At 39.8% G+C, this 14,480-nt stretch overlaps 1 protein-coding gene across 1 annotated transcript in view; it reads right to left on the bottom strand.

The window, feature by feature from the left end:
- Positions 1-10,285: 10,285 nt before the first annotated feature.
- The window catches only part of ngfrb (nerve growth factor receptor b), a 152,362-nt gene continuing 148,167 nt past the window's right edge, over positions 10,286-14,480 (bottom strand). The window contains exon 6 of the mRNA XM_020526767.2: positions 10,286-12,566. Coding sequence (XP_020382356.1) covers positions 12,262-12,566 — 305 coding nt within the window. The 3' untranslated portion in view covers positions 10,286-12,261. The remainder of the gene's footprint in view (positions 12,567-14,480) is intronic.

The raw sequence follows: 14,480 nt of genomic DNA, 5'->3' as shown, positions 1-14,480 counted from the left end.
GCTTCTCACATTGTGTTCATATTTTAGCCGCATAAGCATAGTGGGTAAAATGTTCACTTTTTTTCATGTATTTAGTTGAGAGACTCACAAGTTGACACCAGCGAAGTTTGAAGTGTGACCCACCAGAGCAAATTCAAGAGCGTATTGGGAGCAATTTCTCAATGGCGCCCAAAACTGAAACATTATCTCCAATATCAGAGTCAATCACTTCAGTGTAAAGGTTAGCAGCACCAGCTGCAAATTAATAGGACTTTGATTGTTCCCTTAACAATTCATTGCAGCCCCACGTTATTTACGTATCTTTGCCAAATGCAACAACTTTCATTTCCAATACCATCTACCTATCCATCAATTTGGTGTCACATGTGGGATTTTTATGTTGTGGGCCTACATTTCCTAGCAACTGGATTTAATTTGCCCAATTCACACACGACTCCCAAAGTTCAAAGAGTTTTTAATTTAAAATATCAATTCAAACCCTATAACACAGAAGTGCAATGTGCGTTCAAACATTTACCCTCCTATAGAAATCTAGTTTGGTATTTCTTTTTCTTTTACACATATTTGATAAATAATTATTCAGAACACCGGATAACAGGAACAGAAATAACATATTATTTGCCAGTTTTATTGAGACCATGTGGTCACTGTGAAGATTCTCTTTAGGCATGAACAATGCTGACTGCTGAACTTCTATTTGCAGCTGTTTGGCCAGAAATGAGCAAAAGCAAAAGGAAATTGTTTTAATTTATAATTTCAGCAAATAAAGCTGCAAATCAAAAATATATTAATCACTATCGGATAGTTAGCATGAATTTTATTACTTTCAGATGCATTTGTTAAACCACATCCTGTTTTGAATTGGTTCAAGATCTTATTTTTCAGCCTGACACATCTCAGGTAGACAGTATATCGGAATTATAAAGCCCGACCATTGTCGAAATGCAAATATACAAACGTCAGTCGGCAGCCCTTGTTGTCTATTGATAATGTCCTTATCTCTAGGCCAGATGGCCTGGGTTCTAGTCTCACCTGCTCTGGACAGATTGATTTTAAACCATCTGTAAGTCTTTTTCTAATGTTTGTGCAAATACTGTAAATCAATGTTTAACGGGAAAGATATCAGGAAACATAGCTTACTTCACAAAAATCTGAAGCAAGGATAGGAAAGAAACATCCTTCCGTTTAATCAATCAAAGGTGGTCTGCATTGGCGTTGAAGGGGGTAAAGCTAAATACTGCGCCAGCTAAGGGAAGGCAGTAATGAAGTGGTAAGTTTGTTCATTATTCTGGGAATTAGGCTAATGTTTTGGAGGATCTGGGTTCAAATCTCACCATGGCAATTGATGGAATTCAAATTTAATAAAATCTGAAAGTGGAAATTCATCCCTGTGATGGTGACCATAAAACTACCACTGATTGTGTCTATAATAGCTTTTATGGAAAGGAACCTGCCATCCTTACTTGGTCTAGTCTGCATCTAACTTGATACCAATGATAATATTATTGACTCTTAATTGCCCCTGAAACAGCTCACCAAGTCAGTTCAAGGGGGATTAGGGATTGACAACAAATGCTGACCTTGATGGTGACACCCACATGTCATGAAAGAATTTTTTAAAAAGTAGCTATCCACTACCAGTTTAAATCAAGGTGAACTGTTACTTATTGTAGAGGGTTCTGTAACCTGCTTGCCTACTGTGTTTGCAGCATAGTCCTTCAATCATTTAGGAAGAACAAAGAACAATACAGCACAGGAACAGGCCCTTCTGCCCTCCAAGCCTGCGCTGACATATTTTGCCCTTCCATATTAAAACTGTCTTCACTTACAGGATCAGTATCCCTCTATTCCCTTCCTATTCAGGTATTGGTCCTCATGCTTCTTGAATGATTCTATTGTGTCCGCCTCCACCAGCTCCTCTGTTTATGCTTTTGAGGCACTTACCACCCTTTGTATGAAAAACATGCCTTGCACATCTCTTTTAAACTTACCCCTTGTGCCTTAAACATATGTCCCCTAGTAATTGACCCCTCCACCCTGGGAAAAATCAGACTTTTTTTCATAGAATCCTACATTGCTCAAAAAAACACATTTTGCTAAAGCTTCTCATCTTGCATCCATCAGGACAGAAGAATACCAATTCAAGATGAAAACCAACATTTATACTGCAATGGAGAAGAGTACTGATTGATTGGCATTTCTATGGAGGATGGATGCATTAATGCTGATTGATAGTTAACTGCCAGGCTTTCTTTAAATTTTAAACCAAAAAGATTGCCTCTGATTGGTCAGAACATTGTTGTGAGAAATAACCCAATGAATGGCTGTCTATATTTTGTTGAGTGTAAACAGCAGCAATCTTCAGACTTTTTTTTCTGTCTGTAACAAAACAGGGGCCCAGTACTTGCAAGTGTGCTACACTGTATGCCCAACTGACGATCTTAAATTGGTTGTCACCACAATTCTTCACATACTTGGGATTATAAAGCAAATGTCCAGTTGCAGAATCAGATCTAATGTTGGACATTGAGTTGCGAATTTTAAAAGTATGGTTGAGTTTAATATGATCCATACATTCTTGTTGCAACAGCTGAAAAAGTACATTATTTGATACACTCTGCCAAATTTTTGGTTGTATGAACTATATACCTGGCATTACATGGGTAATGAGATTTATATAGCGCATTGTTCATTTGCATAATAGGCAGAACATCTCATGGCATGATGGTAGCATCCTGTTAGTGGCGTACTCCACTCGTATCATAATTTGTCATACGTTACTGTACCAGTCACTGAGATCCCATCAGTTCATTGACAGAATGGGATTCTACTCCATTAGTATGAAGCTGATGTGTAATGGACAGCACATTGTGCAGGTGTATACACCAATCAGGATTCCTTCATTTTGTTCCCATTCTCGGTTTCATAGAATCCCTACAGCATGGAAGCAGGCTATTCAACCCAACAAGTCCACACCGACCTTCTGAAGAGCATCTCACCCAGACCCACCTTATCCCTCTAACCCTGTATTCCCCATGGCTATTCTGTCTAGCCTACTTATCCTTGGACACTATGGGCAATTTAGCATGACCAATCCACCTAACCTGTACATCTTTGGATTGTGGGAGGAAACCAGAGCACCCAAAGGAAATCCACATAGGCACGAAGAGAATGTGCAAACTCCACACAGTCTGTTGTCCAAGGCTGGAATCAAACCCAGATTCCTAGTGCTGTGAGGCAGCAGTGCAAAGCACTGAGCCACCATGCTGTTCTTTCAGTTGTATTTGATCCTGTATTCAAAGTTAGTGTGGCCACGGGGTAATGAGGATTCTGCCCTCACAATATGGTCATGACTCCAGTTGAGATGCTGTGTACATATACACTGCCAGCCAATAATGAGGGATATGCTGCCACTGGGAACATGAGTGATATGAGTAGCCCCAACTGTACCCTCCATTCACCAACCATTCTGTATGCCCCAAACATCAGAGCTTTTTGGTTAACTCTTACTTGTTTCTCTCTCAGCTCACTGTGAAAATAAAAACTATCAATATAATTAAAATTCAAAAACAACATTATCAACCCAATCGTGAAGTAATAAATGCAAAATGAAACTAATTGTGCTAATGTACTGTCTCAGTATTTGCCTTCTGCTGTGCCTTCTTCTTTCTTTGTTTCCTACAATATATTTTCTGAATGGCTGAACTATTAGAGTTGGAGGGGAACTGACTTGTCGTTGAAGAGACTGCAGATGCCTTTGAAGGATGGCTTCAACCGGTATTGGGCATGGAGGACCTGGCTTTGAACAACACTGTCTCAGCCTCGACTGTTGGCTGCTGAGGGTCAGCACTAAAATAACTCATTTTCTGATTTTGGCTTGTGTCCAGAGTTACAGATCACTCACACTCTGAAGTACACATTTATGTCACCTAACTGCAACCTGAGAGATCCACCGATCTTGCCTATTCAAATTCACATCCATTGTCCTAGTTTTAGATTCAGTACAGTTGGTTTTCAAGGTCATGAATAGGAAACGAGTCCTACCCTCATTCTCCTCCACTCTGATTTCCCTGCAAATGATTGACCTTATACAATGTCCTTGCTGCATCCTGATGCAGTTCATTTTCTGGAAGACACATCAAGTCAATAAATATCAGTGTGCTAAATTCAGGAAACCTCAAAAAGTGAAATTAAATTTGAAAACAACATTGAAGCCATGAATCAGCAAAGCTTTTAATCTCACACAGGAACCCTTTCATACATTTCTCTTTCACTTAAAGCACAGCATCACTTTTAAAAGTAAGACTCATCCATCTTAACTAACTTTTGAAAATTATATGAACAAAAGAGGTAACTTCAGTGATATGACGTTGCTGTAGCAATCCTCATTTGACTGAAAAGCAAGAAGTTGTATCTATATGGAACCTTTCAAGACCACAAGATGTCCCAAAGCTATTTCAAACCACATTAAAGAATTTTTTAAGTGTATTCACTGATGTATTGCAGAAAATACGGCAGTTAATCTGGGCACAGCAAGCTTCCACATTAAATCACACAAATTGAAGTGAGTTAGTGCCCAGACTATTTTAGTGATGCTGCAGAACACTAGGGATGAATCTCTTCTTGTAAATAGTCACATAGGGTCTTTGATAGCTACCTCAAGAGGACAGGTTGGGCAGTGGTTTAATATCTCATTTGAAGCTGGCATATCTATGACTCTGTGATCTGACAGTGCTGCACTCATTCAACACAGTACTGAAATGTCAGCCTGGACTTTTAAAATAAGTCCCGGGAGAAGGAATTAAATCCAAAGCCAGGATCGAGAGTTTGAAGGGCTACCAGTGAGTCTATGCTAACACATCAATCAGTCTTTTTCATTGGGAACAGCGTATTTGCCACCCGTGCTCCCAGTACATGATTCTTTGCATTGGAACCCAATTGTTGCTGGATTGATTATTATAACTGACTCTGCAGCATTGCCTAGTATGGAATAAAGTTGTTTTCATAAATGTAATTTACTCACTTCAAATATCACAAGGTTACTATGGCTGCCCCTAGACTTTGATCAACATTGCATCTCAAGTTGCTATAATTTTAAATCAACTTGTTCAAACATCTTATAGCACACATCTGGGGTAATTGGGATGTGAACTCAGACACTTCAGGCTAAGAGGTAAGGATACTAACACTGCACCACAAGACATTCTCATCTCAAACTGTAAACTGAGTTATCTGTTTTATTGGAGGCATTCTTCCATTTGTGATACTGGAATATATCTGAAAAAAACCCACCAATGATACTGCTTGATATAAAATAAGGTAGCTCCAAGTTCTCTGTAAATTCCACATTTAGATATTTCTAATTAACCTGTTCAGACAAGACATACTTCTGGAGCAGATTAGACTTAAATTCAGGCCTCCTGGCGTCAAATGTATAGACGTTACAATTGTGCCACAAGAACTCCCAAATGGTACAGTAGGATTAAAAGGTTTTATGGTCAACTCCTGCTCCTATTTCCTATATTTAATTGTGGTTGAGAATATGGTGGTGAACTGGCTTCCTGAATCAATTGTGTTAGCCCACTGCTGTTAGGTAGGAGTTCCAGGATACATTTCCAAGTTGTGTTGATTTAGGACTTACAAGGAGTCTTGTAGATGGAACTGCTCCCATGTGCTTGCTACCATTGCTCTTCTACACAAAAGAAGTTACAGAATTGGAAGGCACTGTCAAAAGAGCCTTGGTGAGTTACTGCAGTACTTCTTGTGGACAGTATACATTTCAGTCACAATTCACCAATAGTGGATGAACTGAATGTTTAAAGTGATAGATGAGCTGCCAATTGCTTTGCTCTGCATGGTGTTTACTTCTTAACTGCAACTGGAGCTAGATCTCACTCCTGACTTTTACTTAGTAAATGCTGGACAAACACTAAGGAAGCTGGAAGTGAGTTATTCACCACAGAATGCCCAACCCCTGACCTGCTGTTTTAGTCACAGTATTTATACGGTTAGTCTACTTAGACTTCTGGTCCAAGTGTCCTGTAGGATGTTCAAAGATGGGATTTCAACAATGGGAAAGCCTTTGAATGTCTTTGGGGGACTGGGATGAATATTTATATTTTCTATTTGTCATTATCTGATATAGGAGCTTGTATCCATCGCTTATCACCCCAAACCTTAATACTTTGCAGATCCTGCTACATGTGAACCATATCATTAGCTTAGTTCCAAATAGAATTGAACACTTTAATTCATAATTCTGACTTTAAGAGTAACAGAAGATGGTTCGGCCAATAACATGACCCTAAGGAATTCATTCTGAAATGTCCTGTAACTGACGTGTTTTGCTGCCAAACGCTGTTTTTATTTGGTAAGGTGACTCCAGCCAAAGAGTTTTGTCCTTGATTCCCATTGACTTCAATGACAGTCAGTCTCAACTAGTCTCTGAAACTTAGCCCATTTATCCATATTCAGGCAGGTGCTGAGTGATTATGGTGGAACTCATACTGAGCATTAACCTCTTGTTAGCTATGTTGATAATCTCTTCTATCACTTTGTAGGCAGCTGGAGAAGGGATTTAATAGGCCAGACTGGACTTATTGTGTTTTTATAGACCTAGGCAGTTTCCCACACTATTGGTAGAAGCCGATGTTGTAGCTGAGCAAGGACAGCTTGGCTAGGGCACCATTTTTGTACAGCCAATGTCCCCTGTTATTTCTTCATGCCTTGTGGGTTAAACTAAATTAGGAGAAGATTGATAGATCTGCCTGACAAGCAGCCGGGCTGATTAGGAACCAAAATAGAAACCTAATGGTGGTAAATGAAGGCATAGCTGAGGTACAAAATCAGTGCTTTCATGATTGGAAGAGGAATTGCCAAAAGCATGTTAAAGAGGAAGGCTGTTAGGTATAGGATAATTGGCAGCACATAAAGTGGATGTATTATTCACTGCAGATGGGATTCTTCTTTGGGTGCTGAGGGAAGTACGCATAGAAGCTGCTGCCCTCAATTTTCCAATGCTCCTTAAATACGTGAGGTCTGAAATATTACAAACGTTACACCTTCATTCAACAGAAAGGTAGAAGGATAATACCTAAACATTGTAGGATATCATTTGACGTTAATGGTCAAGAAGATTTTAGAAAGATTAATGCAGGAGAAAATTAACAGTTACATGAGAGGTGTGGACGAACGAAGAAACAGCATGGACTTGTCAAGGCCAAATTGTTTTATTAACTCTTGAGTTTTTGCTGAGGTTGCATGAAGGTATTGCTCAGAGACAGCAAGAACTGCTGATGCTGGAGTCAGAGATAACACAGTGTGGAGCTGGAGGAACACAGCAGGCCAGGCAGCATCAGAGGAACAGGAAAGTTGACGTTTCAGGTTGGGACCCTTCTTCAGCTGTGTGCACGTAATATAGTACCTTGTAATAGGGTTTATCATCAAAATTGAAGCCCATGGGATAAAAGGGACAAGCAACATGGATTGAAAGTTACGTAAGGGATAGAAACAGTTATGGTGAGAGGTTTTTCAATGGGATATACAGTGATGTGCCTCAGAGTACCATTCTGGTGCTACTGCTTTTCATATCTGCTAATCGTTCAGATTTTGCGAGGACTGGGTCCCGATATTGAAATTTGTAGATTACATAAAGACTTGAGATGCAAGAAACAGTAAAGAAGATGATGATAGACTTTAAAGTATTCCTCTGGTGGAATGAGGGACACAAGATGTATGAAATTCAATGCAGAGAAATGTGAAATTGTTTCTTTTTTCTAGTAAGAATGGGAAGAAATAATACAAGCCAACACAAATTTTAAGAGTGTGCATGAAGAGTGACATCGGAGGTGCTAGTGTACAAACCTTTGAATTGGCAGGATATAGTAACAAAGCAGTTACTGAAGCATATGGGATGCTGGATTTTATAGACAGGGGCATAGACTAAGGTTCCGCACAGTGGAGGTTCCTCACCAAACAGCCAGATGTCCCAGCAATGCCATCAGGAATGTTGGCATTTGTCAGAACTGCATTTGTCCTCAGACATATCTTCAGCCCAAAGTGCAGGGAAGTGGGCTCAAGGCTAACTGGAGTTGATCGGGTTTGTCCTGGGAATAAGCGAGTGTCAATCATGAGTTCATGGGGGTGGGGTCTTCAAATGAAGGGGGCCTTTGTCACTGGTATGGCTGTCTCTGGGCCACAGATTTAGAAATCAGGAGAAATCCCCTCCCAATGCATTTATGGATATAATTTCAAGGTCGGGTTTCCAGTTGTATTTGTGTACGGATGTAATATAGAAATGAATGGGGAAGGAAAACCTTGTATTGTACATGATGGCTTCAGAAAGGCCACAGGAGCGCAAATGCTCAAAAACAACTAAGTTGAATCACAGATGGAACATGGGTTTTGCAAAATAATAATCTAGCCAAGGTTTGCAGTGCAGTAACAAGTAGGACTAAGCAACAAAACGTTAGGGACAAAGAGAAAATTCATTAATGTTCTTAATATAAGAAACATTCAGACCTAATAAACTGGAAAGGGACTAATCAAGTGTTGTAAAGGGTTGCCTCTTGAAATGTAGCTTGTGCTTATTCAGTTTAAGACCATCATCTTAGGATTTCACTAAAACTATAGGCAGTAAAAGATGCCTCAACTTCACTGAAATGCTACAATTAATTCTGCAATTTCTGATTGAGAAGAAGGTCAATAAGTTTGATGTTATGCAAATTAAAATTGTGTGAACTAAGCAGGAATACAAACAGAAACAAAGATGTATATTGTGTTTTGTGCCTCAGAGACATGTATACATAACTATCACTAGATTTGTGTGTGTGAACAAGAGCTTTTAAAAGATCTGCTTTCTCATACTTACTGCTGCTTTCACCTTCTCTTCTCCCACAAGCATGACTTGCAGTACAGTGAGCAGTCAGCACACTCAAACGGCAAGTGCTATCACTACAAAGTGAATCTTGGATGCTATGAATTTGTACTTGGCATTGTTGAGTATCAAATTGTATTGTGCAAATCGAGGGAACATCACTGATAATGTCCTGCTTTGTCCTTTCCATGGACCACAATCACTACAAATTAGTTGAGCATTCCCCCAATGTCTTACAGACTGAAGAAAAGCAGTAAACGCTGGCTATAGTGATTGTAATGAAGTCAGCCGGGTGGACCTTATAGAATACGAGTTGCCTGTTTGAGGCTGTTAATCTGGTCCAATCAGGGAGCCCTGGCTGACAGATAAGAACAGGAATGTCAGACATCCAGTTCACTCTGAGAGCTGGCTGAAAGGGAGCTGGATCAGTGTCAAAGACTCCATGTGTAAATAAATGATGATTTTCAGAAGATTTGTAGTTCTGTTTGTGGATGAGGTTGCAGACTTGCTCGCCGATCCAGTGTGTTTGGTTGCAGACGTTTTGTCACCGTGCTCGGTAACATCACCAGTGCGCCTCCGATGAAGCGTTGGTGTTCTGTCCTGTTTGTTATTTATATGCCTCGGTTTGCTGGTGTGTTTGGCATCACTTCTGGTTCTGTTTCCAGTGGTTTTTATATCGGGTCCAGTTCAATGTATTTGTTGATGAAGTTCTGGTTGGAATGCCAGGCCTTTGGGAATCCCCAAGCATGTCTCTGTTTGGATCATGCTATTATGGATGTGCTGTCCCAGTCAAATTTGTGTCTTTCTTTGTCCGTGTGTATTGAAACAAATACACAACCAGTTGTCACTGGTTTCAATACACACGGACGAAGAAAGATGCAAATTCAACTGGGACAGCACATCCATAATAGCATGATCCAAACAGAAACATGCCAGGGAATTCCCAGAGACCTGACATTCCAACTGGAACTCCATTGAACTGGACCCGACATACAAAGCACTGTAAAACAGAACCAGAAGTGATGCCAATCACCCCAGCAAACTGAGGCACATAAATAACAAGCTGGACAGAACACCAACGCTTCACCGAAGATGCACTGATGAAGTTACCTAGCAGGGTGACAAAATGTCTGCAACCAAACACACTGGCTCGGCAAGCTAGTCTACAATCTCAAATAAATGGTGACTTGGTGATGGGATACTGGCCTCTGAAGGGTTACTTATGAATGAGGAACCTCAGCACAAAACTACACCGACAGAATAAAAGTCAATAAAAGAGAATGTTTGAGCAAAATAAAATACGTGATTTTACATAGGTGTCAATTCATTTCTGTGATTAAAAATTCCAATAAACTAGCTTTATAATACTGTTAACTTTATTAATTAGTAAAAGATTTGACATTCAGCAATCTAAAGAAAATCATACATTTTTAACATGGCAATGGAGACTTTGCATGAAATATTTAACAACTAATTTGCAGAAATTAAGAACGTTTCCAGAAAAGGTGCAGCTCTTTTTAGCATTTTAACCTTTTAACCTGCATTTGGTTCCCTGACATCTGTACAAATTTTCCCTTACAGGATCCTTCCAAAAGAATCTGGCAGCTTAATGGCATCTCTCAGCCATAGGTTTGTATTACTGCCACATGTGGCTTTCCTAAGTATACCCAAGAATTAATGTTCAGCTAGTAAAGGAGTCCAATGCTCTCACACAAGCACAGATTGAAAAATTCTCCTCCAACTTATATTTTTTTTGAAATTGCCAGGGAACCATCAGTGGAACTTTAATCTTAACCAACTGATATGGAGTAGTAGACACATCAGAGATACATTATTTTTTAAAAAGTCTCTCAAGATGGGGACATCACCCATAAGCCCAACATTTTACTGCCTATCCTTAGTTGCCCTGAGACGGTTTCTGATGCAACTGAATGGCTTATTAGGTCATGTCAGGGGGCACATTGACTGGGAGATTGAAGTTACATAATGGCCACACAAGCTAAGGATAGTAGTTGGTTTCCTTCTTTCAAAGGTTAGCTCCATGAAGACCTAGATCTCCACTAGGCACTGAAGTTACAATCAAAGCCCTGTGAGCTGGATTCTGGATGCTAATGTCCAAGTACACCCAAACATTATTAATCTACTCCTGGTCACAGGACTCACATTTTACAGCTATATATGGTTTGAATATTAAAAGAAAATGGTGCATTGGCAAAAGTGATAAAGCCAGCTAATCATATCTGAGTGATGCACAATAGCTTAGACACTCTGCTTCACACTGGCATTTCTCAACTACTTTAAAATAACAACACAGAAGTAAACATTGTTCCTTAATGAAAAGCGATGTTGGTCATTAGCCTTCTATTGGCCTAGAATCAGGAATAGTCACTAATTCTGTCAAGTGCTCAACGTACTTATTCTTCCAGAAATTTAATTATAGATTCATATTCAGAAGTACAAATTACTTAGAAATTAACATTGTGTCTGACCTTGGAATGAACACTGGAAAAATATTCCTATCTGTTTCAGTCTTACTTTTTGTAAATACAACCAAAATGGTTTCAAGGAATGAATGGGCCAATTCTGTAATGTGATAAAATCACATCACATTGTCTCTCTAGTCATCAAGTTGGGTCCCTCAACTCCAGTACATTTGATTATTAGCATTTCTCTTCACAATTGAACCACATTGCAAAGATGTCCCATACCTTATTAACACTGTGATTAAAATTGTCCTGATCATTTCCGTACTTCGTGCGGAATCGCAAAGTTAGATTATTGTTAAAAATTCCAAAGTCATGTTGCATTGCCTTTTCAGATAAAATTAATATGTCTAGGGTTTCAGAGACGTCACATTGAAAAGACACACAAACATATTGGGCTAAGGATTAGCCAGAACGTCTCTGGTACTTTGGACTACACTAGAATTAGTTACACAAACACTACTTGGATACATGCGGAGGGGGTTGCTAACAACGTACAAGATTTGTAACATACTTTTCAGTTCAGTAAAGAGTGCTGAAACACAAGATACAATGTCCATGCTTTGACATTTACACATATGGCTTGTTTAGCACTCGGGTTTAATAAAAGTTGGCCCATTTGAAAATGTACGCGTGGCATTTTTTTTTCTCTAGTGGTTACAGAAAAGACAAAATTTGACATTATAACATGAAAGCGCTTTCTGCTTCTGCGGCACACAGTCACTTTGTAAAGGGGAGAAGGCAGGACAATACTGAAAGTTATGCACCAGTGCACATAAGGGTGTTCGTAAGCATAGGACTGAACACCCTTTTCCTTCAGGCATTCTGTTATATCCACTCTTTTGTTTCCAATTTCAAAAGGAACAGTCAAGAGAATTAAGGCTGTCGCTGATTCATTCACTCTCACACGGCGGACGTGGCTGTGGGTTCGCTGTTGAGGGTTTCAACGATGTCATCCCTTTTCAGTTTCCGTAGGGCAGTGCAAAGTGCGTCCGTGGTGGCAGTGTCCTTGGCTGCCCAGTCGGAGAGGAGGGCACGCACTGGGTGTTCTTCCTGCTTGAAAGTGTCTATATGTTCCTCATTATATCCCAGCAAACCAGCCAAGTTGCACCATTCTGCATCCTCCTCACAATTATTCAGCAGTTGCTCTACCTCTTCCTGCTTGTGTGGAGGGAGAGCAGTGTAAAGGATTGGCTCAGCTCGGGCAGCTACAAACAGAACACAGAGAGAGAGAGAGAGAGAGAGACCATTAAATGACAACAGTAGTGAAGATACCTCAGCATATCTTTATATATAAATTCAAACACCTTGCAGCTGTTGGAAACAACAGATATGTCCGATGCAGGGGATAAGTGAATAAATAAAAAAACCACTCCCTCGTACATGCACAATCAATGAGGTTACTCCTTAACCACTTCAGTGTTTTAAGAGACTAACTGGTCAAATCAAACATTCAAGACATCAATAAGCAGCAATACTTCCGTGAGACCAGCAGATCAAGTTGTGTCAACACTGTGAATCTGTCTTTGAAGCTATTATTTCAAACCACATCAAGCATCTTTTAATCCATTAATATTCATAAAATTCAATATTCATTGCTTTCAGATTTCAACAATTTTCACCTAACATGAGGCACCCACATAGCTTCCTGGCACTGGTTGTGGTTAGTAAGGGTTCCATTCACGAACGAGCAAACATTGCAAGGGGAATAGAGGAAGTCATTCATTTACAGGCAGGGGTGAATGGGCAGTGTGGAACTGAAAAGAGATGAGTGAGATTCACTAATAACAGACACCCCGGAAGTAAAACTAACGTTTGAGAAGGGCGGGCAGTTGAAGGTGTTTCATACAAAGAGGCAATGACTGATACTTCAACCGACCCTTCAAAGTGTGGGTAGCTATTAAGTTATCCAAGAGTCCATAACTTTACTCCCCATGGTCGGGGAGTCTAAAACTAGAGGGCATAGGTTTAAGGTGAGAGGGAAGAGATTCAGAGGGGTCCAGAGGGGCAATGTTTTCACACAGAGGGTGAGAAATGTCTGGAACAGGCTGCCACAGGCAATGGAGGAGGCAAGTACGATTTTGTTATTTAAGAAACATTTCGACAAGTACATGGATGGGATAGGTATGGAGGGATATGGACTAAATGCAAGCAAATGGGACTAGTTCAATTGTGAAAACAAGGCAGCATGGACAAGGTGGGCCGAAGGGCCTGTTTCTATGCTGTAAACCTCAATGACTCTAAATGCGAGGGCGTCCTGATTAAAATACACTGAAAATAAATCCAGGCACTGAGGTCTGCTCTTGTAAATACATCAAAAATAATGTATGTGGAGAACCAAACATTCCTGTAATCTGGTTAATTCTTTTTATTATCCAAGTTTTATTTAATTAGTGAGCGAATTTGAGCTGTATTGAACATTGAAAATTATACCTGTTGTGAGTCAATTATCTTTGGCCAATAGTGTAATGGAGAACTATCCATTTAAAGTAAACAGGAAGACAAAGCAGAAAAGTAGAGAGTCAGTTATCCCGTTTCAATGACCCACATGGTTTCTGTTCTTAACATATTGTCTTATTTTTCATTAGTGTATCGTGTATAAGCAAGGTAATACGTTATTCCTAAACAAAACAAGAACAAAAAAACTGCAGATGCTGGAAATCAGAATCGAAAACAGAAATTGCTGGAAAAGCTCAGCAGGTCTGGCAGCATCTGTGGAGAGAAAGCAGAATTAACATTTCCAATCCAGTCACCCTTCCTTCGAATGGACCATGAAATTTACTTTATTGTTATTAGCATTAGATCTGAGGCCAAAGTGTTATACTGTTTTGGTCTCCAACCAGCCTATGATAAACATTCAGGTGGAGATGGTGTTGTCACTGAATTGGTAGTCCAATGGCCCAGGTAAATGCTATGGGGATATGGGTTCACATCCCACTACAGCTGTTGATGAAATTTGGACTTCATTAATAAAATCTGGAATTCGAAGTGAATAATGGTGACCACACTGTTATTGCCAATTGTTGTAAAATCCTATCTGGTTGACAGATGTCCTTTTAGGGAAGGAAATCGGTCATCCTCATCTGGTTTGGCCTACACTTGACTCCAGATTGAATTAACTG

The sequence above is a fragment of the Rhincodon typus genome, chromosome 30 (genome assembly GCF_021869965.1).
Source record: "Rhincodon typus isolate 14 chromosome 30, sRhiTyp1.1, whole genome shotgun sequence".
NCBI classification, from domain to species: Eukaryota; Metazoa; Chordata; class Chondrichthyes; order Orectolobiformes; family Rhincodontidae; genus Rhincodon; species Rhincodon typus.
Note: the sequence above shows the minus strand (reverse complement) of the source record. Positions and strands in the feature narration are given on the sequence as shown.